Genomic DNA, 26,423 nt, shown 5'->3' on the forward strand with positions numbered 1-26,423 from the left:
TGTTGTTGTTTTTTTCTCGAATGGGATGTATTTGGCTATTGTGCTCGTCTTCCGGCTCCCTTCTAAAATCCCAAGGAATTGGTCATATTTACACGTATCATAGAGAATGGAGATTGTGTCTGATATAGGGCAACACACAGCATAGTTTCCCTTTTCTGATATCAATTCAACATGACAAATACTTTTAATTATGCCATCTTGGAAACACAAGAATGATAAAAAAAAAAAGGAAATCAAGGTAGCCCAAACCCTCTTTTAACAGGGTTTTTTTGTTTGTTTTTGCAAAAGTCCTATAAGTTAGACTGTCATTACTGCACAACTGTATGGAAGGCTGGTGGATTGAGAAGTTGATTTGCAATCGTGGCTAGCATTATCTCGTCATCATATCTGGACTGGCTTGAGTAGACATTGTGACCTTTCTACGTGTTGATGACGTTGTCCGTCCAGAAGAGGGGGTGATTGATCCGGGTTGACACGAACAGCCAGCGATGTGCCTAGCCTGTCACACAACATCACAGGGTCACTGTAGCATGCCTGAATACCAAATGAGAGCCAAGGACGGTGACCTGGGGAATACACCGTAGACATCGATTTATGGGGGGAAAATAACGCATTTCATATGAGGCGACAAACAATATTCAAACATTATCCTCCATCAAATCTAAAGGGTTAAGGACTATATTGGAACAGCTGAATCCAATACCACAGACTAGTTACTCCATGTCTCCATACTCTAATTAACATTATTTTACTGATCTCGGGGTAAAGTGTATTCGTTACAATTGTTTCACTCAATATAATAGGAAAATACTAAAACATACTAGGGCAGGCCATAACAGTAAATATGAGTAGGCTAATGCTTTATTTCCACAAACTAATTCCCCTTTCTAGTTCATAATACGTTGTATTTGTATCATTCTACAACGAGAAGGGATCCGTCCGATAATAGTAACGTTTCAAATTACGACACGACGTGACGTTACGTTACGTTTTCTTTTTGTCTTGATCGACGATGACGTTGAAAGCGTTTCCCGTAGTAACCTGTACGTGCTCCGTGCGTGCGCGCTCCCGGTCTTGAGAGAGCGAGTGAGTCGTAAGGAGAGTTTACTTTCCAGAGTTCAAGGTTTGTTCTCGGTGTTAGTCAGGGATAAGGGTTGCTGAGGTGGAAAGCCCCTATTAACTGGAGTCAAGATGCTGAATATGTGGAAAGTCAGGGAGTTTGTTGATAAAGCGTAAGTATCTCATCCTGGTTTTTCTTTAATTTCATCAGTTTCGCCTTCACCTGTTTGAGAGGGACACGTACCCAAAACTTTGACGTCACTCCATAGTATTAACTTAACTAGGTAGCCCGTGTTGTGCAAGCTAGCTGTCCTTATTGATTTATCCCCGCATTGTGTCTTGTTTCTACGTGTCTTATTCAACAACTCAATCTTTATGCGTTGAGTACTAGTGGCGTTTTACATTCTGTTGACACTTTGTGGACGTGTGTTTGTTCTAAACTGTAAGCGCTAACTCACTCGGCTGCTAAGCTAATTAGTTAGCTCCCTTGCTCGTGAGCTGTCTGTGCTAGCCAGCTAGGCTAGTTTGACAGCTCCTCCAGAGCTGAACAGTCATCTCACGGAATGTATTATCATAACCAACACGAAAAACAATCAGTTGAGTTTAGTTGGTTCTCACTTTACGAGTCATCTATACATTCTCATCGTGTTGTGATTGCCATGACTCTTGTCACTAGCACCAATTGAACAGCTGTATCGTCCCCGGTCCACAACACGTATGAGGTCATGGAATCGATGTTTGTCAGATATGTATATAGACATGGAATACGTATGGGCTTACATAAAGAGCTCGACATCATATGAGGCACCAGGAGAAAATATATAGTGAGCCCTGGTTGTAGGCAAGTAAGAGTAGGCACATACATTAAGGCAAATATAATATAAGTCATAACCAGATTAACCTGTTCAGCTATCATTGTAAATAATGGCAAAGCATGCAGGACAACAAGTGGGCGCCAATATAGGGCAAACATTAACCAAGAGCTGCATACTGCCGTTAGTGATGCCTTAAACAATTTCTGATTATGCAAGAAATGTGTTATTTTATACACAAATATTATGCTACATGGAGAGACAACAGATCCATGACCATTCAAAGCCTACTGTACTTCACTGTATGGCTTTGCCTATGATTTGCTTAATATGAGCATACTATTATCGTGGCAAACAGGCTTCATGGTCACAAACTGCAAACTAATGATTGATAAAAAATGGCTAAAAACTGGTGCTTATCTCTGGTCACGCCTTAAACCATGTGTAGTGTGTTATTCAGTCCGAGTCTATTTTATCAACTTGTCCATGGCAAGTTACAGCTAAGATGGACTTCTCTACTGTGCTGATGCTATTACACAACAACTCCCCCCACAAAGTGGAATAGAATAACTGGTTTTGCAGGTTCCCAGTAGGATCTCAAACGCATTCCTCTTCAAAACACTTGAACTCCCTCCTGTGCAACGCTTGAACTGACTTTAGCAGGGATTACAGGTGTGGGTGGGAGAGGCTCAAACAGATATAGGAGAAAAAGACTGTAAAGAGAGCAGGAAGTGAAATTTGTCACATCAGCTTCCTGTTTGAACCAACGATTATCCACTTTAATAGACCACAGAAGTCGTTTTTTAGTTTGTGTGACAAATAATTGCCACCACTCACCAACTTCCTGGTTCATTCACATCAACTATTTATTTATTCCAGCTTAAATAAAGGGCATGCCATGGTCCCCTGAAATACTCTTGGGACATACATTTTTGAACAGGTTTTTGTTTCATACTTTCATACGGCCTACAACTTCTCAGCCGGCCCTTGATTGAACTTAAACAGAAAAAAATCTGTTTGTAGTGACTGTTGGAAAAGGAGGGCTTCCATTTGATAAAGTGAATATCTATGACCTGTGACTGCCACTGTTAGGAGATGATGCTCTAATCCTAATCCTTGCTAACTATGTTGACATGATCTAAATTCAATCATCTGTTTCGTTATTTCAGGCTTGTGGAGATACATTCAAATGTACAGTTTAAATGGCGCTAGTGGTCATAAAATATATTCATGTATATTGATATCTTTTAAAATATAAACGTGGTTGTCGTTATAAAAAGTATTGCCAAGCGTTTACCATCTCTATGTGGTAGGACTTTTTTTGCTTGTGTGTGAACACGCCAAACAATAGTACACAAGCACAGATGATTAACTCTTGTCAGCTGTGTTTGACCCAGGCAATGGATTGGTCAGTGGAGAGACTAACAACACATAATGATGTTTTCTGGGAAGTTGTGAAGAGTATTTTTTGGGAACAAATGGTTGTGTATAGGGGGCCTCCATCATTTTGTACAGTTTGGTTAGGGCAAAAGGTTAAACTGCAGTACACCTGCACACAGAACCGCATTTGCCTATATTATAACAATTGAATCAGCACTGCCTCATACATATGATCTGTATGACTCATGAGCCAGTGCTGAATCAATTGTAATAGTATAGTGTATTGGTTTCAATGCATCACTTGCTTTAAAGCCTGATCAATAGATAATAAATCAATTGAGTAAAATGAGGTGAATCAACATTGATAGAAGTCATGGAATTCTGAGGAAGATCATTGCAGCATATGGTTAATGATAAACTATTAAGCTAACAGTGGTGATGATGGTAACTTAATGGCTTCTCAGCAAAACTCTGCACATTAAGCAATAAGCACTAATGTTGTTTTCCAATGAAAATGTTTACATTGTCAAAACTCAAGGCTGTAATCTCTCCCCCCCCCCCCCTCTCTTCTTGCTCTAATATTTATGTAATATCTCGCATACCACATTTTAACGGTACTTGGTTATATGCATAACCAGTTTGGGAAATTGCTGGGATTTGGCAGTACCACAAAGAGCCAAATAGGGGCTGGGTTCCTGAGACAACCCAGCAGGGCTTTGCCTTGAGGCCCTGCGTCTGCTGCCGCTGATGTGGCAGTAGTGAGTGACCTGAACCAGGCGGCAACAGGCCTCTCCTGGTTCTGCCGAGCACACAGGTTTCTGCTACACAGTGCATTGGAAATGGATAGGGCTGTTATTTACTGCATCTGTAATGACGGCAATTTAAAGAAAAAACATCCATTCCGTGAAATTGGCATATTATGTTTTAGGTATAGATCTAATTTTCTCAAGATTTGGTTTTAGCTTTGGCTTATCAATCATAATCATCATTTGGAAATTGATTTAAAGAAATGTATGCTTTTGCATCCCGAGTTCTTGATATGTTAATGTTGTTTTACCATAGTTTGTTATGTTGTCATTTGGCAATGTTTTATAATCTGCCTGTGAAGTGACCAAGCCTTGTTAAGCCCTGTTTAGCCAACTTTTATCGCTGTTTTTGTTTTGTTTGGGTTTTCTCTATGGAGCGTAATGATGTAGATTAGCATTTTTAAGAAGACTGCGGAACGAAATGTGTATCCTTTTATTCAGCTGTTCTAATCTGGTTAGTTGACCTACTGCGCGAAAGGAAACAAATAGGTTAGCACAGATGGAACACTCCGACCAACAGAGCTGGTCTTAAGGTGGGCCAAAAATAATACAAGCACACGTAGACAGTACACACACACACACACTGGCCGGGTTCTATTGTCCTTTAGCCTACCCACTAGGTGCAGCTGCACAGCTGGGTGTGGCTGAAAAGATATAACCTTTCATCCAGTTTGAATGCCCCATTGTCGGATGCTTACCTTTTTCTTTAGGCTTCGATGACTATGTAGGATCCCCTACACAAGCTCCGCCATGTTTGTTGTGTTTATTGATAATGAAAACCAAGGGGCCTTTCTCCTCTGCGCAGAACTAACGTTGTGATGAACTACTCGGAGGTGGAGTCCAAGGTGCGGGAAGCCACCAACGATGACCCCTGGGGACCGTCGGGTCAGCTGATGGCAGATATCTCCAGGTGGGCACTCTGCTTCTCTCTTCCTCTCTTGTGGTTCTCCGTGTTCCTCGATGTGCGCCTCTGCGCACTATCACCGTTCTCACTGGGATATCCCCCTGCTTTGAGCCCAAAGCTCCGTCTCTCACCCAAAACAATCGTCTACTTTTTAGTTATTGACGCTTTTAGCCAAGGTGACTTGTAGTTAATTGAGATGCATGGCATTGAGGAGCACTTAGTGATTGTTCATTGATGGCCATCCCTCCCTCCCCTTGTTTCCCTGCCATGCGTTTTAATTGTGAACGTTAGCACTTTGTAAACATTTATTTTAAAGGCCTTGTGTTGTTATTTTGTTAGGCAGTCGAACACCATTGCCACAACACGATCCTTCCCCCCACAATCCGTAATATTATGAGACATTTCTCACTCAACTTAGCTCATCGATAGCGCTCCCCTTCAGAGCATATTTATATTATTATGTAGCTTATTGATAATGCACAGTTAGTACTTAACAAGACTTAGTGTGAGGTAAGGATGAGACATTATTTAGCCTACTTTTTTCTGCATATGGTTGCTACTGATCATTTGTGGTGGTCTTGTTGCAAAGCCCTTTGTTTATATGGCCTTACTTGTACAAACATAATTACGGTTTACTGCTGAAGAATATACATAAGGAAGACTTTACATGAATCAAACATCATGGTGAAGGTGAAGCAGTAAAAAAAAAAGCAGCCTGACCTGACGGGTTACAATGCGATTCATTGAACGACTGATGTTTAAGATACTCGTCATTGGTGAGACCACCTCACAAAGACATGCCAGCAAATGTTCACGGTCCTCTTTAGACATGATTAAGGATTCAGAAAAAGTAAATGATTACGCAGTATATTTCCTGCTATCACTAGTATTCAGGAAACCGTGTTTTCCTGTGGTGAAATCGCTTCTATGAGCATTTTAATGAGAGCGACTTCAAACCGAAGTTGCATATACATCACCACATAAGAAGCCACCTAGGAAATGATTCACTACCGAACCTTCGCAAAGAAAACCCCGCTCTAGCCATTTGCTCTAAATATGTGGACTTGAAACCCTCCTACTTATGGTGACTACTAATGGTTCTCATTGAATCAAACCTTTTTTATCACCACTCGCGAAAGCATGAACACAGTTCAAGGCTCGGAATGTCTCAACAAACGTTGGACTTTGTGTGAGCTCTAACCAGGGCTGTTGTGGCCGTGCGTCCCGCAGGGCCACCTTCATGTACGAACAGTTTCCAGAGGTCATGAACATGCTTTGGGCCCGCATGCTGAGGGACAACAAGAAGAACTGGAGGAGAGTCTACAAGGTTGGTTTCCCCACAGTGTGGCTCTTCATGTCAGGGCCCGCCCCCATAGGCTCTCTCTCACCACAGTCCCTTTGATCGTTGTGTCTAAACGGCTCGCCCCGCTGCCGCCGTGAAAACAGTGGTGTCCACAAAACATTGGAATGGCACGTCACCGCCCTTGGCTATGCTGTACTATCTTATTCAGATATGTTTTTTCAACGCATTCGTTATCCAAATCGAGGAGGGAAGTACTTTTGTATTGCATCACATGTCTTTCGGAGGAAAAAGGAGCGATACTTTACTTGTACCTTAGGTGACTTAAAGGTGCAAGGGCGCCAATCTACAAGAGCCTTCACGATGCACTGCTAGGCCCATGGTCTGGGGTGTTCACTCTAACCACTCATGCTTCTCCTCCATCAGTCCCTGCTGCTGCTTGCACATCTCATCCGTAACGGCTCAGAGAGGGTTGTCACCAGCAGTAGGGAGCATCTGTACGACCTCAGGTCCTTGGAGAGCTACCACTTTGTAGGCAAGTATTTGTGTGTGTGTGTGTGTGTGTGTGTGTGTGTGTGTGTGTGTGTGTGTGTGTGTGTGTGTGTGTGTGTGTGTGTGTGTGTGTGTGTGTGTGTGTGTGTGTGTGTGTGTGTGTGTGTGTGTGTGTGTGTGTGTGTGGGCTTTGACTTTTGCCCAAAAATCATTCGAAGTTTGTTTGTTTATTAATATTCAAATATATTCAAATATCTATTAATGATATATTTGACCATTAAATGCCTTCAGTAAGACCTGGATTGGGCTTCGTGAGGTTTGTTTACCAGCGTTGCTATGGTTACGGTTTATTAGGTTTCTAATAAATCGTCTTACAATACTTCATTCACTGCCTCTTCCGTGGTCATTACAATATTATGAATAGATTTTGTCGGGTTCTCCGACGTACCTCCCTCTTGTCCTGCCCATAACAGGTTTGAATATTAAGGGCTGCCTAATATTCGTTTGAATTTTGATTTATTTTTGGATATTCCAATAACGAAGTTCGGAGTCAAAGCCCTAGTGTGTGTGTGTGTGTGTCTTTGTGTCTTTGCTGGTTCAATTGCTATTTTCTATAGGAATTGTGCATGCATAAAATATTCTTTGTAAGATTAATCGTATATGTTTTTAATTATTATTGCCGCTGCCCGGTACTTTTGCTGTGTCACCCACATGTCCTTCCTGGCTTTAGTGGGGTACATCTTGTGTTCTTGTATCCAAATCTGTGTGTATCCAACTTCTTTGGATTCATACTAAATATTGTGTTGGAGGTGTTAGAAAGGGGTCTATCTCTATTCTGTTATAGTGTTATCAAGAGCAAGAACAATTTATGTGTTGTGAGCTTTAATTAATGGACAAAGGCACTAAGCACTGTTTAAGCCTTCAAACTCTTGAACCCCAAAGCAGCCTTCATCCCCTCCTCAATCCATCAGTTGAGCCGAGGTGTGTTTTTTTTTTTTTAGTATTGCATTGAAGGGATGTTACTAGAATTGAGCAGGCGGCCATAACATTCCAACCACGGATAATATCAATAACACCAATTTCGGTGTCCTCGAAGTACAGCCGCTGACCCAAAATAAATCCTCAAGGATCAATACACACACACACACACACACACACACACACACACACACACACACACACACACACACACACACACACACACACACACACACACACACACACACACACACACACACACACACACACACACACACACACTAGATATTAAGGCCCAATCCCATTTCTACCCCTTCCCCTTGCCCCTTCAAAACATGGGGGAGGGGGAAGGCTAAGGGGTAGAAATGGGATTGGGCCTAACTCTTGCCGTTCCCTAGATGAGAATGGCAAGGACCAAGGGGTGAACGTGCGTCAGAAGGTGAAGGACATGGTGGAGTTGGTGCAGGACGACGAACGGCTCAGGGAGGAACGAAAGAAGGCGAAGAAGACCAAGGACAAATACATTGGCGTGTCGTCGGACAGCATGGGAGGGTACAAGGGCTACTGTAAGTCCTCTCACTGTGGCCCTACCAGCTCGTTCACTTCCAAATGTCAATGTTTACCTTTATATTCTGCTGGGAGAACACTGTATACCTGCTCTGTCCCCAAAACTTTTTAATGGCATATCTTCTTGTCAAAATAAATGTAGAAAAAATGTCATTAAGCATACGGTATTGTTGAGAAGATCCTAATGAACGACATTGACATTTCCATGACGCACTTGATTGCTCAGTGCCAATTCGGACCTACTAGGGCGTCCCCCACCTGTACAAACCCATCATCCGTCCTCCCTGGTTTCTGACCCTTTTAACCCTTCTTTCTTTTGACTTGTAAACGGACGGTCGCTAGTTTGATCCAAGCCAGACGCCTCAACTTCGACTGCTCCTGACGAGTGGTTGACTCTGCTGTCGGTGTGCGAATGTGTGCATGAACGGTAGCCTTGGATAAAAGCATCAGCAAAATCCCCTAAATGTAATGTTCTCACGTTTCTCCTCCCTCCTTCTCTCTCTCCCCTCTCCCCCTCCAGCGGGGGACAGGTATGACTCGAGCGAAGGCCGGGGTAAGTGGGACGATGAGTGGGACAAGAACCGGGGCCAGTTCCCCTTCAGCGAGAAGCTCAGCGAGATCAGCGACAAGATCGGCAGCACCATCGACGACACCATCAACAAGATCCGCAACAAGGAGCGCGACTCCTCCCCAGACAGGTTCAGGTTCGTGTCCTGGTGTGCATGCATTCATGCAAACATACATGCATGTATCCAGTGTTTCCCCTAGGTTGGAGTTTCAGCAGCGGAGGTGAAATGTTTTTTTTCCGCTTGCAATTTTATTGTTTGTGCTCGCAAAGCGTGCCCTTCCCGGGAGGTTTCTATGTGTCTACTGGCATCCGAAGGGCTCTTGAGGCCTAAGTACATACAGTAGATTTGTCCACAGTAATGAACAGGGGATATATTGAACATATTACAAGTATAATCTTTAAAACAATTATTTACAAAAAATATATTATATCAACTACCACCCTATACAGTCAAATCAAAACACAAATACCACAACAATCGAAAAGGTCTGTGCCTCCAACCCATGCATCTTCCCACTCCCTCCCCTCTCCCCATCACAAAGGTTGTGGTAGGACCATAAAGAGGCTATGCCTCTCATGGAAGGAGTTTTGGGGCTCTAGAGTCAATAATGGCGACGCTATTGAAATTGTTGCTAAATAAAAAAATCCTCAAAAAAAAGAAGATATTTTTTCAAAACTAAAGGTTGTAGTATGACTATAAACAGGCCATTCCTCTATGGAACAAGTTTTGGGGCTCTAGATTAAAAAATGGTGACGCTATTGAAATTTTGCCATTGTGGTCGTTTTCAGTTTTGCACTTTGCAGACGGTCCCTGAGCTCGTGGCTGAAAGAAGCCAATGCAATTCCCCGTTCGCTAAAGACGGCTCGTTTGGATGAAAACAATGTTGTACCTGGTTCTATAGGTTACTACATTTAGCTAGAGGTGCCAATTGTGTCGCAATGATGTTTCACTGGTGATCTATTGAACCGCAAACTTATTATTGAACCGCATAATAAACCGCAAACCCGTTTATTATGCTTTGCTCACAAGTGTGTGAATTGATCTGGATATGAAGCGTCGGTAGCGCAAAATAATTTAACTTTCTTTTTTTAAAGAGATAAGTCGAAGCTCTTTCGATCTCCTCTTAGATCGAAATAATAATTAAATAAAAATTAAAAAATAATAAACAGCAGCGACGGTCATATTTCACCATATATGCACCTAGCAACAAACACTGGTATCTATTTATACGTCTCTTGCCTTTATCTTTGAGACACAGAATCCATGATTGTTATTTTTTTTTACTTATCGTTGCACAAAGAATTGAAATCAAATCACGAAGACAACAATACAAATAACATGGGTATGGTCTTGTTTCTTAATTGATAAATAGGTTTTTAGTGTGGTGATCTCTTTTGGATTGTGAGTTCTTTGAGAGCAGCTTTCTCTAAGATGTTAGAAAGAGCTCTCTTGAGATTTAACCGACAAACAAACCTGCTTTGACACAGTTTTGTTTCAAAGGCAGGATACGGTGGAAAAAACATCCTGTATGTAGAACATTGAAAGAGCTTACATGTTTGGTTGACCCCCTTTCAATCTCCACACATCACGTGACCATCCTGCTACCTGGACCGTCCACAGTGAGCACGAGGAGGAGAGGAATAGACAGGCCCAAAACGGCCAGTCCGGCAGAGAGTTCAAAGACGATGAGGAGACCGTCACCACCAAGAGCGTCCACATCGTCCAGGCAACAGAAACCACGGCAACGCGAAAGAGGGGCGGCGTGCCGACCAAAAAAGTAGACTTGGGTGCTGCCGCCAACTACGTGGGGGACAACAGCCCAGAGGTCACCCCAAAACAGGTAGTGTGTCGCAACCATGTGTCCATGGTTGCGAGGCTCCCAGCCTACAGAGTGAATGTCAGAAGGTCCATTAGGTCATGTCCGAATATTTCTTAAAAAAAAATTCTAAAAGGAAATTAAAAGCAAGAAATTGATTGTAGTATAGACTTTTTTTATTATCAGGCTGCTCTGATTAAACATGCTGTCTTATGCTTATGCTGAATTATTATTCGAAAAACAAGCCTCGAAATACGGATGATATCACGGATGTAAAAAGACAAAGAGAGACTCTCAGAGAATGGATAGCTTTCTAATGTGATCTTTGCCAAGGTGTGGGAATCCTGTCTCTGTTGGGTCAACGTTTCCCCTCCAAGTTTAACCCCCACCTCCCTCCTTCTATTGTTGTGTTTCAGTCCCAACCAGCCCCCCCTCAGCCTGCCAGCACTGGCCTGGCTGACCTGCTGATGGTGGAGAGTGGCCCCAGCCAGACGCCTGCCTCAGGTGAAACCCGGGCCCTTCCCCTCCCGCAGGCCGCTGTTACTGTTGTCGCTGCGTGTCGACGCCAGCAGACGGGCGCTTTGGGGACAGCTAGCGGGGGAGGGAGTTATACAGGAGCTAAGTGCACCAGATGTTTCCGTGGCAGTGCCCCTCTGAACGTAGAGAGAAAGGGGTCGGGGGGGGGGTGGGCATTCAGTAGTCTCTCTCTCTCTCTCTCTCTCTCTCTCTCTGTCTCTCTCTCTGTCTCTGTCTCTGTCTCTGTCTCTGTCTCTCTCTGTCTCTCTCTGTCTCTCTCTGTCTCTCTGTCTGTCTGTCTGTCTGTCTGTCTCTCTCTCTCTCTCTCTCTCTCTCTCTCTCTCTCTCTCTCTCTCTCTCTCTCTCTCTCTCTCTGTCTGTCTGTCTGTCTGTCTGTCTGTCTGTCTGTCTGTCTGTCTGTCTGTCTGTCTGTCTGTCTGTCTGTCTGTCTGTCTGTCTGTCTGTCTGTCTGTCTGTCTGTCTGTCTGTCTGTCTGTCTGTCTGTCTGTCTGTCTGTCTGTCTGTCTGTCTGTCTGTCTGTCTGTCTGTCTGTCTGTCTGTCTGTCTGTCTGTCTGTCTGTCTGTCTGTCTGTCTGTCTGTCTGTCTGTCTGTCTGTCTGTCTGTCTGTCTGTCTGTCTGTCTGTCTGTCTGTCTGTCTGTCTGTCTGTCTGTCTGTCTGTCTGTCTGTCTGTCTGTCTGTCTGTCTGTCTGTCTGTCTGTCTGTCTGTCTGTCTGTCTGTCTGTCTGTCTGTCTGTCTGTCTGTCTGTCTGTCTGTCTGTCTGTCTGTCTGTCTGTCTGTCTGTCTGTCTGTCTGTCTGTCTGTCTGTCTGTCTGTCTGTCTGTCTGTCTGTCTGTCTGTCTGTCTGTCTGTCTGTCTGTCTGTCTGTCTGTCTGTCTGTCTGTCTGTCTGTCTGTCTGTCTGTCTGTCTGTCTGTCTGTCTGTCTGTCTGTCTGTCTGTCTGTCTGTCTGTCTGTCTGTCTGTCTGTCTGTCTGTCTGTCTGTCTGTCTGTCTGTCTGTCTGTCTGTCTGTCTGTCTGTCTGTCTGTCTGTCTGTCTGTCTGTCTGTCTGTCTGTCTGTCTGTCTGTCTGTCTGTCTGTCTGTCTGTCTGTCTGTCTGTCTGTCTGTCTGTCTGTCTGTCTGTCTGTCTGTCTGTCTGTCTGTCTGTCTGTCTGTCTGTCTGTCTGTCTGTCTGTCTGTCTGTCTGTCTGTCTGTCTGTCTGTCTGTCTGTCTGTCTGTCTGTCTGTCTGTCTGTCTGTCTGTCTGTCTGTCTGTCTGTCTGTCTGTCTGTCTGTCTGTCTGTCTGTCTGTCTGTCTGTCTGTCTGTCTGTCTGTCTGTCTCTCTCTGTGTGTGTGTGCGCGTGCTAAGGAATGTCGGCTGAGAAGTTTGTTAGCAGCTACACATCAAGCCTACTTTGAGGCTTACTTCTCTCTTTTCTCACACCATGGTTCTCTGTCTCTTAACACAGACCTAATTGGAGGCTTCGCTGACTTTTCTTCGCCCGTCGCCTCTTCCGGCCTGTCCTCGGCACCCGGTTAGTTCTGACTTTTGCTTTTTAAGCGTGTGTACGTGCAATATGTTTTTCGTGCGCATGTTGGCGTGTGCCCGTGTGCGGCTGTTGCCCTCCTGCTAGAATATTCAGGGAGATGGTGGGAGGAAAGCCTGGCCATATGGAGCCTGCTACCTGCTCTGCATAACAAGAACAGACACACATCAACTCCTGTTATGGATGACATGGAGACAGGGACACTGGGCGACGGCCATAGAGGAGGAGTGAGACAGAGGGATGCAGAGAAAGAAATGGAGGGTGACGGAGAAAGAGAGGCAGAGAATGGGGTTTAGAACTGGGAGGATGAGGAAAAAATGTCACCAGTATCTAAATAATTCTCGAATCCAAACCAAGTTACGGTCATCCATGAAGAAAATTTAAACTCAAGATCACAGATAAGTCCCTGCTGAGAAATGGTCAAATTTTCCAGTCTTGAATGTTGATGGGAAGTATTCTATCATATATCCCTCACAGGATGACTCAATTTCAGTGGTCACATGGGCAGCAATTAAGCTTGATTGGTCACTACAGCATTATAATTTTCAAGGCAGATAATTACACATGATTGTATGTCGGTGCACAATATTTTCCAGAGCAAATTTTCAATTTGGGAAGGCATTGTTAGAACAAATGTTATATCCCACAGTGCGTAATACCAGTTCTTTGAGGTTGAGAAGAAATCTAGAGCACACAGAATGACTTGAAACGTTGGCGTACTTACCTGAGATGTGCAAACAGCGTCAGCAAAATGAATACACAAGGTATACAAAATCACCAAACATGAATAAGACTGAGCAAAGAGGATGAAATAAACTAGAAACGCCTGAAAATGCATTACTCTTTACTGTCAAACAAGTGGAAGTGGAGGAATGGAGGCATTGCTCTGTTCTTGACTTGATGGCTTACACACAAGTCTCTTTTGCTTCATCAGTTCGACTACCAGCAAAATTTTCTTGTGCGGACCACAAGAAAATCGATGAAAATATAATTAAACAGTGTGCCTCTCATTGTGTAATTTGGACAACATTGCATCAGAACAACGTATTCCTACTGATATCTTGTTCTTACACTGTTGCTTTAATGCTATAACCTCGCCGGCCAGCCCCTGCAGCCGCCGGCCCCAGTGAGTTTGGCGACTGGAACGCCTTCCCTGGCGGCCAGATGCCCGCCTCGGTCCAACCCGCCGTGAGCCCCAGCGGGAACAACCTCTTCGGGGGCATGACCCCCAGCCTCACCCCGGCCGCGGCCCCCGCCGCCCCCTCGGCCGACCTGTTTGATCTGATGGGGTCGACCCAGACCCTCGCCTCCTCCCAGAGCCTCAACTTCAGCATAAGCAGCATGCAGAGCATTAGCACCATGGGCGGGCCCCCGTCCATGGCACAGGTACTGCGCTCATACACACGGACGAGACCCTGCGCAAACACGCCTCAGCTACACACACTCTACGCAGTTGGACTTAAGTGTAGGGCTGAACGATTAATCGAATTCAAATCAAAATCGCGATGTAATAGAACGCGGTATGGAAATCAGTACGATTCATTTGTTTTTATTTTACAATACAATAGTTAAATAAAGAAGTTTATAATATAAATTAATCTCAACACATCAGCCTGGCCTGAAGGAAAGAGCACTTTTTATGTTGACTGCTTCCAATGTTGTGTTGGTCATACTAAAGAATGATTTATTTCTTTTTTAGTGAATAATACACAACATAAGGAACTTAATAAATTATAAAAATCACACATTAAATCGCAATCGCAATATTGGTAAAAAGAAATCGCAATTAGATTATTTCCCCATATCGTTCAGCCCTACTTAAGTGTCTCATTGTTTTTTACGGAAATTGCTTGTGTAATCCCGTCACGTTTGGGGTTATAGAGTTGTTGTTTTTTGAAGTGTCTATGGACATTATATGGCTTTTCTTACCACGCATCAGTGCTATGGAGCCATGTGTCTGCACTCTGGTGTACAGCGAAGGTAGTGCAGGCCGTTCCCGAGGAGGTTTCACACTGCATTGTCAATCCTCTCCTAAATGATAATAATCCATCCAACAATAAAATCAATGTTATTCATGTCTTTTGGTGATATAAATTGAATGACATGAATCAATCTCAGTGAAGGCCTTTAGTCCAGTTTTTGTTTACGTGTACAGACACACGAGGAGCCGTGTGTTACACACTAATGCGTCAACTGGTCGTCTCCTGCATGACCGATCACGTGCATGTGGGTCGCCCAGCAAAAATAAATGGAGACCCCCTTTCACAAGCACACCAACAAAGTCCACTTCCCCCTCCTCATGTATAATGCACCACACAGCGCCTCCCCTAGATGAATGGTGCTCGGCTGCCTAAACGCCCTATCACACTCAACATTGATACTGGCCGTCGGGGCTGCTGCTACGGTGTGACAGACGTATACTGTACAGCTGGGACCTGTGTGGGGGTGGGGGTGGGGGTGGGGGCAGCTTTCATGGATGGTTGTCATGCAGCACGGGCAGATGTTCCTCAGCCTCTGGAGACCACCGCCCGCCTTCTCTCCAGTTTCTGCCACGCTTCATCCCAGACCTAGTCCCCGTTCAGACCCTCCAACCGTATCTGAGGCCCTGGAATGGACAGCGGCGTCCGGATGTCGTCTACCTAGTTTGGAGAAAATATTGCTTTTATTTTGACACGGACATGGCCTGCTTTAGAGGCCATTCGGTCGTCTGTGTTCATCTATTATTGTCCAATAGGACGCAGGATAGCCCAGTGGTTAGGGTAAATGACACCCAACCAAAAGGTTTCCGGTCTGATCCCTGTGGGACAGTTTGCCTGGAGGCGTTCTTGAGCTTGGTGCGTCCTAAACCCTCCCTGCTCCTTTATGACATGTATCTGGATTCAGTCCAGATCCATGTGGACTGAATCCAGTCATTTATAAATAGAATGTGTTCCCTCAAGTAGTATATTGTAATGAATAGTTGAGTTTGGAAGATGGGGCCAAGCCATATAGGCTGGAGGTCATGGTCCTTTCTTTGTGGGTGTGGGTGGGTGGGCAAGGAATGGGCCTTGCTAGAATACATATGAAAACATTTCCATTGGAAAACAAAACTGTATTTTTAGTGCGTTTTTGCGGGCATGACCAAAGTGTGGTTGTTTCCATCCCCTCCCGCAGAACCTGGAGCCTGTGAATGCAGCCATGGGCCATGGGTCTATGATGCCGATGCAGCCGGGTGTGTCCGGGGCTGGGGCAGCGGGCAAGGGTCCACTGCCCTCCACCTGGTCGGACCACGCCGTCAACATCAGCCTAGACTTCCTGGGGCCTGGCGCCCAGCCCCCAAAACCGAACCAGCCCAGCCTCAAAACACTTCAGCAAGGTGAGGAGGAGGGGACCGAATGGGCTCATGCACTTGCAACACAACTCTTTTATGTCGAACAAAGGGGACGCGATAGTGGGGTGGCCAGGGTGTTCAAATGCCTTACCGAAAGGTACTGGGTCTGATCTCTGACGTCCGCTCACCATCTGTAGGAATCGTTGAGCACGATGCTTAACTACCTACTTATAAATAACTATTATCTGAATTCACTGTTAAATTATATAAATCGTACATTTGTTCTAAAGAGCGCAGTGCCCGCTCAAAACGTGGCCGGTCGTAACGGGCCGAAGGCTGCCTGAGTTTGTTTTTTCGTGAAGGCCACATCTAAACCACTTTGTGCTCAACAATGCACCCTGCTCCTCAGCGATACACCTGCCACGTGTGAAATCAAAGGACACGCATGCATACAAAACAGCGACTCCTTCCATTGGAGCTGGATGGTAATCAACACGCGTTGCTGTTATTGTTGTTTCAGTGCACCAGCCCCCAGCACCAGCCAACATGCTCTCCCCGGGATTTGGAACCATGAGCCTGGGACCAGCCGCAGGCCAGCAGCCGGTCAGTCCCATGATGATGCACCCTGGAGGTGGCATGGGAATGGTTCCTAACCAGGCCATGATGGGCATGAACATGGGTGGGCCGCAGCCCGGGATGGGTATGGCCATGGGCATGCCGGCCAACATGGGTATGGGCATGAACATGGGAGGACCACAGCTTGGGATGGGCATGGGGATGCCCGGCGCCATGGGGATGAGCATGGGGATGAACTCTTCCATGGTCCAACAGCAGCCCAAACAGGATGCCTTTGCCGACTTTGGCAACTTTGGGAAGTGATGATGGAGCCGGATTGCTGAAGAGTGGCGACGATCATCTCTCTGTCTCTCTCTTTCTCTCGTTATCTCCGTCCAACAGTGAAGGATGTCAAGAGCTGCAAACAAAGAGTACATGGGGAAGTTGGGGGGGGGGGGAAGAAAAAAGGAAGTCCAATATTGTTAAGACCCTGCAATCTGTCTTTTTATCAATGCATATACACAAAGTAATACTGTTATGGAGGTGTGGGTGAGTGTGTTTTATCAGTCAGCACCATTGATCGGCCTGGACTGGATCAGTGGCAGAGTAGGCCGCCCCGGCGACGGGGAGGGGAATGCCTGAAAGTGGTTCCTGTCACAGTGAGAATGTTGGGGGTTGGGGGGGAGGGGGGGGGGGGGTTTGCTTCGTAACCTCAGATTAAAAATCACCAGACAAGCAAAAACATCATTTATATTTAGCAGCATATATTTTCTGAGATGCGTTCTTGATAACTTAACTGAATGTGCGTGTGGTTTAACCCAATCAGCTTCCTTCCGTGTAGTTCTAATGTAGCTTTACAAATATGCTCTCGCTCTCTCTCTCTCTCTCTCGTTTCTCTGCGCTTGCCTTTGCTTCTGTACATAGACACGCGGTGCCCTTACAATTTAAGCAATGATGTTCTTGGATGGGAGTCGGTGGTGGAGGTGCAGGTGGGAGACTAGGCCTGATGTCTATAAGCACCTTTTATAGAGGATACTTTTATTAAGTCGCTGTCCTCCGGTGCCCTCTGGCCCCGACTGGTGCCTACCAATCCTTGAGAGAGCAATGAGAGGGAGGGACGTTTGGTTTGGATGATGCGCCTCAATCTGTAGACCTTTTGTGGCCTTTTTATGAATTATCGTTTTCTTCTTCTTTTTGAGATATAATCAGCTATCTGTAATTGAGACAATCCGTAAGTAGAATCACACAGACTCAATGAAGGGGTTATTTAACTCTGTATTTATTGCAGGGCAGCCTGTGTACTCACAAGTCTGCTCATTTGCAAAGTGAGAAGCCTTCGTGGCTGCGGTGTCCATGGGGAAGTGCGTTGCTAGTGTGTACAGGAAAATATTAGCGTTCATACCAGCAACCTGGAAGTCACTAACTCTGTGTGTCCCGGGAGGTCGATGAAGTTTGGCTGTTCCCCTTTTTTTAAAATTGTGCGTTTAACGTTCACCATCATTCTTATAAGGTTAGCGCTTATAACCTCCGTACTAAAGAACACGCACAATACAAACAAACAGGAATCGCCAAGGCGCTGTCACTTGTAGAGACGTCCCCGTAGACGTTCATCATTCCGAGTTCAATGCTTGTTACCGTCTGCTTCTGAATCCGCAAGGTGGAAGGAGGATGCTCTTGTTTTTTTTCATCACAGATACAGATTTGTTGGCACAGTGTTTTGCTGTTTGAGTCAAATGGGGGGGGTGTTCACACTCAGACACTGAGGGATCCTGGACCTGCAGCCACTGCAACGGCTTGAGACTCGTCCCTTAACGTCCTACGGGTTCAAGAGTCAAAGCTTCACTCTTTTCTTCAAGGTTTTTCTTTTAAGTGCCTGGTTGTGTTGTGTTGTCTTCCGACCCCTTCCTCTTCTGTTGACGAGCAATAGAAATGATTTTTGAAGCTGAATGATTGGTACAAGACGACGTGAGCAGAGTGACATTACTGGTACATCCAATGACGAGATAAATAATTCACTGACCAAGAGGGGGAAAGGTGGTATGGTCTAAAGGACCCCGGAGACTGCACTCTGAGCCTTGACCATTCTACACAGTGAGCATTGTAGCCGTCTGAAGGATTTGCCTGATTAAAAACAAGAAAAAAACAATGACCAAAATCAAGTTCTTTTTTTTTTTCAACATCTTAAATCAAGTTTATTTGAATTGTTTTCTACTTCGATTCGTTTGGAGATTTTCTGTGTATTAGGATAGTTACTGAAAACACTACTTTATGCAAGAGGTTCACCCTGAACTGTCCTTTTGATAAAAAGAGCATTTGCATTTTTTTTTCCCAGATTTTGATTTACACATGATCCTATATCAACGACATTAAACAGTTGATTGACATTTGCCAATGGCCTGTGTTATTTGTTTTCTCTCCTTCATTAGTTATCTACAAATATAACTATATAAAACCATTGAATTGACACTTTACAAATCAAATGTGTGAAGTTTTAATGTGCTGTCTTTGGTTTGTATTGTTTAACAAGATTTGTGGTGATTGCATAGCTAGATGGATGGACAACACAGCAGGTAGAGCATGTAGTGGAGCAGCTGGACTGTTCATTGTTGGATCCAAGGAGGTTGTTTTTTATTGTTGAAGCCACCTCCTGTTTCAAGTGGCACCAAGGTGTCCTTGACTGTGACGCGTAACAGCCTGGTTGCTTTGCATGGTCACCAACCAATGCAATAGCTATAACCTACATAAGACATTCATGAATGGATGGCTTAAATTAATGGATGTTATGCATGGGTATCGCTCTTTATCCTGGAGACTGAATTCCATTTGTCCAGCATATATCATGTACACTCTCCAAAGATCCACATAGATAAAAATAAATACTGATTTCAATCAATTTATCAGCACAATTATACATTACATGATAAATGTGATCGAATTCATGTGGTGCAGTATAGACAACGGGGATGTATACAGACACACCATTCTGACTCATAACTCATCTTCCAAAAGCAGCCCATGGCGTTTAAACAAGAGCTGCATCTTTACAACTTCCATGAGTTGCAGTAAATCCTGCTTTTATGGTTAATGTGCCCATTAAAGAGTAAAGGCAATCTGAGACGTCAAGACAAATGACAGCTTCTGAGTGCCATCTGCAATCTCTAGCTTCACAAACTCAATTATTCATAATGCATTTATGAAGTCCGCTGAGACTGCGCTGTCATTCCTGTTCAAACTAGCGGAGAAAGACAACATAAAGGGACAAGCATCTTTTGGGATGACAATGGCCTCACACATGGCTTCTGTGTTTACACTGCCACCTGCCGGTGAAAAAACATTACACGATTTAGAAACCCTTTTAGATACACATGTCTCCTATATGATGGCAATCAAACAACAACCCACGATATGGCTATGAGAAGCATCCTGAATTTATTACTGTTTCAAAATTATCTTCCTGGGCAACAGAGCAATTTATATCAATATGATATTACAAGTCTGTAGGGCATTCCTTTATTTTCCCGAACCCTCGAGACCCTCATGTCAGACCATGCACCCTGCGGTTACAGGTCGCATGTGAACAGTTCATGCAATAGCCCGCAGCAGTGCTCTGTAACCCCAGGGGGGGTAGGCATATCAGAGGGGCTGGAGGTTGATGAGGAGCACGTTCTCCCCTCGTATAAACAGCTGGTTGATGTGGCGCGTGTGGACCTTGCCGTAAGGATGGGGGGCCTTCCCCTGAGCCTTGGTGCCCCCAGCACCACCGGCCTTTGCCTCCGTGGCTCCAGGCTTCGCCTCTGAGAACCGGCTGGTGCGCCTTGATAGCCGCTGCTGGTCCGTGCTGCACCCGCCGCCGGGGCCAGGTTGGGGGGGTTGAACGCTCTTCCCCTGGCCTTTACCTTTTCTCGACGTCTCCTCTGAGCTCTCCTGGAGTTTGAGCTTCTCAAAGAGCTGTGGAGGAAGACATAGTGGGTCACTGTCACTTTAGTGTGAAAAATACATAATGGAAAAACTGGTATAACTAGTGTCAGATTTTGTACCTTACATTCATTCATTCAAGCTCAGTTCAGTCAATGGTATTTGGATTGCATTAAATACATGACAGACGGATAATAGTATTAATATACATTTCCTTATCACCGTGGCTTAGGTTGGACATTGGGGTTACCTACCCGTGTAATTGTCAGTGCTTTTTCGTGATACAAGGCTTCTCCAAGTAGTGGGTCTCTGTACGTCTCGTCTACGTCCACCATCGCCTGGCGACAAGAGTGAAAGCAAAACAACTCCCAGTTAGGTCAACTGTGTGTGTGTGTGTGTGTGTGTGTGTGTGTGTGTGTGTGTGTGTGTGTGTGTGTGTGTGTGTGTGTGTGTGTGTGTGTGTGTGTGTGTGTGTGTGTACCAGGTTCCAGAACTTGTCAAAGGCTACCACAAAGCCAGAACACAATCCACGGAGCCCCTTGAAGCTCCTGATGTGAACTTTGACACGTATCCTCTCTTCGACACAGCGGTACAGCTCACCCAATGGGCTCCCCTTGTTAACTAGAAAGAAAAGCTACAAGTCAAAGCCTAACTCAAGTTTCAAAGAGTGATATCTTAAAACATTGGGTAGGTGTAGTAAAACCTACGTTGCATCCTTGAGACAACATTTTTGTGGGTCTTCTGTTTCCGCCGTGGAGGGGCACTGGTCTCCCCTACTTTCGGCACGTTACACACCATGAGGTCCTTCAGCCTCTTGATGCGCTCAGGATCCACCACCCCTTCCATCGCCTTCCGCAGCTTTTTCTCAACATTCTCGGGCTTGGCCCTCCCTCTGCCACCTTTCAGAAAGCTTTCGTATGCGGAGACATTGTTGAAACACTTTATGTTTGGGAACGGAAGAGTTACTGTTGGAGAGTATAGGGCCAGCAATGGGTCAAAAGTATCGGAACAAATGTCCAATTTGACACTGTCCTCCTCTTCCGTTTTGCCACGCAAATGCGACTCATCTTTACGTGTAGGTTGTGTAGTTGGATTTGATGTCGATGCTTCTTCCCTGTCATCATATTCAGTGGTGTTTATTTTTTTTCTTTCCCTTTCCTCCATGTTTTGAATAACTGGTCACGGGCAAGCGGGGCATGCTGGGTAGGCTAACCTTTATGTCAGCTCAGGCTCACATTGGTTGCTGTTACAATTCCAATTCTTACCACACAAGGGCGCTATAGTACAATGTATGACCTGTATGTTGCGTTCTGCATTACACAATTTTCAAATATTGTACACATATGACATTCAATGAATACATTTAGCAAACGAGTTAACGATTTTATATTTCTTTATTGTTCTGTATTACGTGAGGTATTTAATGATAACTAAATTAACAGGGCAATTGTTATTCCGGAACCTCTGTTACTGGGAAGGTGGGATTTCGAGCCGCATTTCTGTGACGAACGTATACAACATGTGAGTTTCGTACTGTGAAAATATTTAGAAAATCATCATAATGAACAAAACGCCTATCTAATATATCCACTATGTCATTCAATAAGCTTTAAACCTACATTTATTAGGTGAGCGACAATTATTAGGATATCCTTGTGTTACATTACATGTATTTGTGAAAGTCTATATCTTTGTATCTTTGGTAGTAGGCTATAAATGCTGATTCTCAATACGAGGGTATTGAGTGGATGCATGAAGACGTTGGTTCGTTCATTGAACCATTCCTCCAGAGCCATGGCGAAAAGCAAGTTCGAGTATGTCCGCCAGTTCGAGACAGACGACACCTGTCTGCGAAACTGCTACATTGTTGTACGTCTAGATGGGCGCAACTTTCACAAGTAGGCCAAGTCATTTCTATTCAACACGTCATTCACAGACACCACTGGTTAATAAAAAAAAAATAACTCGTTACTACAGGGTGTTTTCATGTCCATTGAAATGCTTCTGTTATACATGTTGCACTGTGTTCCAGGTTTTCAGAAAAACACAACTTTGCTAAACCCAATGACAACCGGGCACTGGGACTGATGACACGCAGTGCCCAGTCTGTCATGGAGGAGCTGGAGGACGTTGTCATCGCCTATGGACAAAGTGACGAGTTTAGCTTTGTGTTCAAGAGAACCTCCACCTGGTTCAAGAGGAGAGCAAGGTAGGATTTATCCACAGTATTCTGGACCAGGGTGATTATTATGTGTGTGTTGTGTATAGGGTTAGGGTTACATGCTTCGGAGGAAGCAACCGTTTCAGTTACATGGGTTAAGTAGGGAGAGAGAGGAAGGGATTCCTGAACTGGCTCGGTATGGTGTGGCATTCTAGTGTGGCTGGGATTTGCATTTCCATTACAACCCAGTTTTTTTTTTTTTTATAGCCTACCATAAAATCGGATTGATTTCATATTTTATATGCTTGAGTTTTTTCAGACGGACAGCGACCCCCAATAATATCCGCAATGATGATCTCAGTAATTGGACGTTAAATATGTATAATAGTTTATAGAGAGACGATTTATTATACTCATTAGTTCTGTTTACACATTGGAAAATGTTTCACAGATATTTCCCAGAGTGCCACACGGTGTGGTTGATTTTAGAAATATGCATTGAATATCGTTATCAGTGATCTATCGAATAGAGTGAAATATTCGCTAATGTCCAGTCTTTACAGCCAGACTAATCCGAAAACAACAAGCTATTTGGTCTTTGCAAGAGAATATCGTCAAACCAACATCACCACGTGCTTCTATTAAACCTGCACTACACTTTTTAATTAGTCTTATATAGATATAGGAACGAACAAACGATAAAGAATCAAGCTGTTGAGAACTCTAGCCATACTCTTTGTGCATTGTCTTATGTGTCTCATACAGAAGAACATACAGTTTATTGTATTTTTATAACGGCACCCTGGGCTGGTGTCACTGGAGCCCACCTCGAGGCGTGGCGGGCTCACTCTGGTCCGACCTCAGAGAAGATCCATCTCGCGGTACGGCTTGGCGTGTTTAAACTGGATGTTGCAACACGAATCAGCACAGCATTGTACAGTTCGGTAAGGCCAAAAGTGCCAATGGAAAAAAAAGAAAACGCTCCGGAGACTTACCGGAAGTAAGAGAACAGATATCTCGTTTTGGAAGACGACATGCAGTGAAAGTCATGAGGCCTAAAAAAGAAATTTGTTTGGTTCCCGTTTCCGACCGACCCTGTCAATTTATGTGCGACCCAAATTATTTTATGAGCTTTAAAAAATAAATAAAAATACTATAATTACGCAAACTATAATTACGTTTTGGTACAGCACCTCTTCATTCTGTACAAGGACGAGCGAATTTTCTCGTTTTTAAATGAAAACAACATACCTATCATTCGCTGCCGCTGGAAAAAATAAAATAAATTCCCTACCTACCCATGACCTCAACTGACAACCAACAGGAACTAAACTTTTTTTTTTTTTTTAGGCCTGACCTTCGCTCAGACTTTAATCCCGGTGTGGAAATGTGTGAAGGAAACTAACAATGCGTGTGTTCTTTGATTTTGGACAGTAAACTGATGACCCACGTGGCCTCCCAGTTCTCCTCTTCGTACGTCTTCTACTGGAAGGAGTATTTTGCCGAGCAGCCCCTGCTCTATCCCCCCGGGTTCGACGGACGAGTGGTCCTATATCCCAGCAACCGCAACCTGAGAGACTACCTCAGCTGGAGACAAGCAGACTGTAAGCATACGCCATCGCCTAGGAATGAGCTTTAAGGGCACTATCTCTGCTTGTTGATCCAAGTAAGAAGTGCTTTGTCAGCTGTGTTGACTGACGGGCCTTACTTTTACCTCATCAGTCTGACAGCCAATCAGGTTCAGGAAACTAATGTGGGATTACCCTTGATGGAAGAAGAGGTTGAAACAACAATACCATATATATGTGAGGAATTTCATGTATAAATGTATGTGTCAGCTAATTTATAAAAAAAAATGCAATCATAATAGCTTTAACTGGACATACACTTATTGACATAAGGTATCCCTCAGTGTTTATGGAAACACTGGCAAAGATTCTGCGTTACCACTTTAAGCTTCGGAAATGTCAAAGATTTGGTCAATATTTCTCTTTTATGTCTATCCTTGTATTGTACAATTCTTCTTCTTTTTACTGATGTGGACCTACTGTATGTGTCTGAAACAAAGTTGAATTGATAATATAATAAAAGTCGAAAGAAATGAAACAGTAGACATATACGTTTTGGTACCGCAAAATACAATTGCAGTAATTTAATACATAATCGACATCCTAATTGTACAACTAAAAGTACATCACAGATGGAATGACTGCTTCCTTGTCTAAAATCTTGAACTGTTGTCTATTCTAGGTCACGTAAATAACTTGTATAACACATCGTTTTGGACATTGATACAAAAAGGGGGACTTACAACGATCCAAGCAGAAGAGCGCCTGAAGGTGAGAGAGGAAACACCTCAGTTTGTGACATTTTGTTTGTCCGTATAATTATCAGGCCTTCACATCTCTGTTACTGAATGTAACTTTAACTTGAAGTCCTCAAACATGTTATTTTAAAGTCTCTGTGTGCAGGCATGTATTTTCGTTATTATTATTATATAATATAAGTTATTGGCACTCATTAGATAAGTGCTAGGTTCACAGAATGAATTGATTAAGATAACTTCAGGATGTCACAAGTTAACATCGATGCTCCGAAACCTGCTGCCACCTTGAGTTACGTGTCCAATTACATCAGCCTCATGAACGCCAACCTGCAATCACAAACCTTCACTCTCCACCACTGTGCATGATACACATTACACCGTTCAGGTGCCCATGCACACGTTGAGGAACTTTTGAAACATCATGCTGCAGGGAACATTAGCTGCGGACAAGAATGAGATCCTGTTCTCTGACTTCGACATCAACTACAACAACGAGCCGATGCTGCTCCGAAAAGGGACCACCCTGATCTGGGAGAAGGTGAGACCCAGATTCTATTGACATCCAGTAGATGCCGATTCATTGATTATTTGTTCTCGTATTTTGGGTCAAATGAATGCGAACACCCAATCGACTATTTTCTTTGTGATTCTAAACACCATATCCTGTCGTCTTATCTTGTTAGCGAGACGAGGCGGTGACCAAAATGGTGAAGCTCCCCAACGAAGAGGAGCAGAAGGAGGTAACGGTGACCCGTAGCAGGAAGAGGGTGTGCCCCCACCACTGTGACATCATCGGGGACCAGTTCTGGGAGGAGCACCCGGACATTCTGGAAAGAGACGACTGTTGAACCCAACCGCCTGACGTGGGAGAATATGATTCCAGGGTTTTAAACGAGATGGACTTGATGTGCCCCTGGACTAACGGAGTCAAGTGACTTGGCAAATCATGTATTGCATCTCCTAATGTGGCAAGTTCACAAAACATCAAATGGCGAATGTTTCATGATGAGGTTACGCTAGTTTTATTTATGATGTTCATCCTTCCCATGACATTTATTTAATAAACGGTTTTGTTATAATAAGCCATTTCCAGGCTTATTTTTAACATTTCATTTTTTATATCCGGTAGTACGAGTTTCCTGTGCTATCTGTGAGTGTCATCTGCTCAGATCTCTCTTAACAAACACAACTCTGTCACTCATAGTTCCACGCATCTGAAAATACACAATCATTTGATACCATGAATGGCATCTAGAGGGTATTTCCACCCCTGTCTTGGCTTGAGCTGTCAAACCCCTTAAACATGATATCTACAGTATGCAATGCGTTTTTTACTCTGCGTGGCGGTGTTTATGAATATCAGATGGCATCTGGGGATTAATCTTCATAGTAGACTACACACAATGAC

General features: G+C 44.1%; 4 protein-coding genes across 8 annotated transcripts in view; 3 read left to right on the forward strand and 1 right to left on the reverse strand.

The window, feature by feature from the left end:
* The first annotated feature begins 1,054 nt into the window (after positions 1 to 1,054).
* Positions 1,055 to 18,997, forward strand: clint1a (clathrin interactor 1a). The gene is made up of 12 exons (XM_060063120.1): positions 1,055 to 1,232; positions 4,863 to 4,967; positions 6,192 to 6,288; positions 6,688 to 6,796; positions 8,130 to 8,297; positions 8,819 to 9,002; positions 10,488 to 10,707; positions 11,100 to 11,187; positions 12,671 to 12,736; positions 13,854 to 14,134; positions 15,902 to 16,103; positions 16,579 to 18,997. Exons 1-12 carry the CDS (start codon positions 1,192 to 1,194, stop codon positions 16,935 to 16,937), a joined length of 1,920 nt encoding a protein of 639 aa, XP_059919103.1. The 5' UTR covers positions 1,055 to 1,191; the 3' UTR covers positions 16,938 to 18,997.
* Positions 18,034 to 21,758, reverse strand: lsm11 (LSM11, U7 small nuclear RNA associated). The gene is made up of 4 exons (XM_060063121.1): positions 21,236 to 21,758; positions 21,010 to 21,149; positions 20,783 to 20,866; positions 18,034 to 20,561 (listed from the first exon to the last, which is right to left on the reverse strand). The coding sequence occupies exons 1-4, from the start codon at positions 21,690 to 21,692 to the stop codon at positions 20,247 to 20,249; spliced, it is 996 nt and encodes a 331-aa protein (XP_059919104.1). The 5' UTR covers positions 21,693 to 21,758; the 3' UTR covers positions 18,034 to 20,246.
* Positions 21,759 to 21,836: 78 nt separating this feature from the next.
* On the forward strand, positions 21,837 to 26,136 carry thg1l (tRNA-histidine guanylyltransferase 1-like). Of its 5 annotated transcripts, none has more exons than XM_060063126.1 (7): positions 21,837 to 22,156; positions 22,235 to 22,426; positions 22,561 to 22,737; positions 24,124 to 24,293; positions 24,940 to 25,028; positions 25,446 to 25,553; positions 25,699 to 26,136. In XM_060063126.1, the coding sequence occupies exons 2-7, from the start codon at positions 22,245 to 22,247 to the stop codon at positions 25,861 to 25,863; spliced, it is 891 nt and encodes a 296-aa protein (XP_059919109.1). In that variant the 5' UTR covers positions 21,837 to 22,156; positions 22,235 to 22,244; the 3' UTR covers positions 25,864 to 26,136. The 5 variants fall into 5 exon arrangements, with proteins under 5 accessions (XP_059919109.1, XP_059919110.1, XP_059919108.1 ...); XM_060063127.1 differs by having other exon boundaries at positions 22,238 to 22,426; XM_060063125.1 differs by having other exon boundaries at positions 21,837 to 22,049.
* A 147-nt stretch (positions 26,137 to 26,283) lies between these two features.
* Positions 26,284 to 26,423, forward strand: part of adam19b (ADAM metallopeptidase domain 19b) — a 27,871-nt gene continuing 27,731 nt past the window's right edge. The window contains 1 exon segment of the mRNA XM_060063134.1: positions 26,284 to 26,423. This exon segment is cut by the window's right edge and continues 892 nt beyond it. The gene's annotated coding sequence lies outside the window, so the exon portion shown is untranslated.

The sequence above is a fragment of the Gadus macrocephalus genome, chromosome 10 (assembly GCF_031168955.1).
Source record: "Gadus macrocephalus chromosome 10, ASM3116895v1".
In the NCBI taxonomy this organism is placed as follows: domain Eukaryota; kingdom Metazoa; phylum Chordata; class Actinopteri; order Gadiformes; family Gadidae; genus Gadus; species Gadus macrocephalus.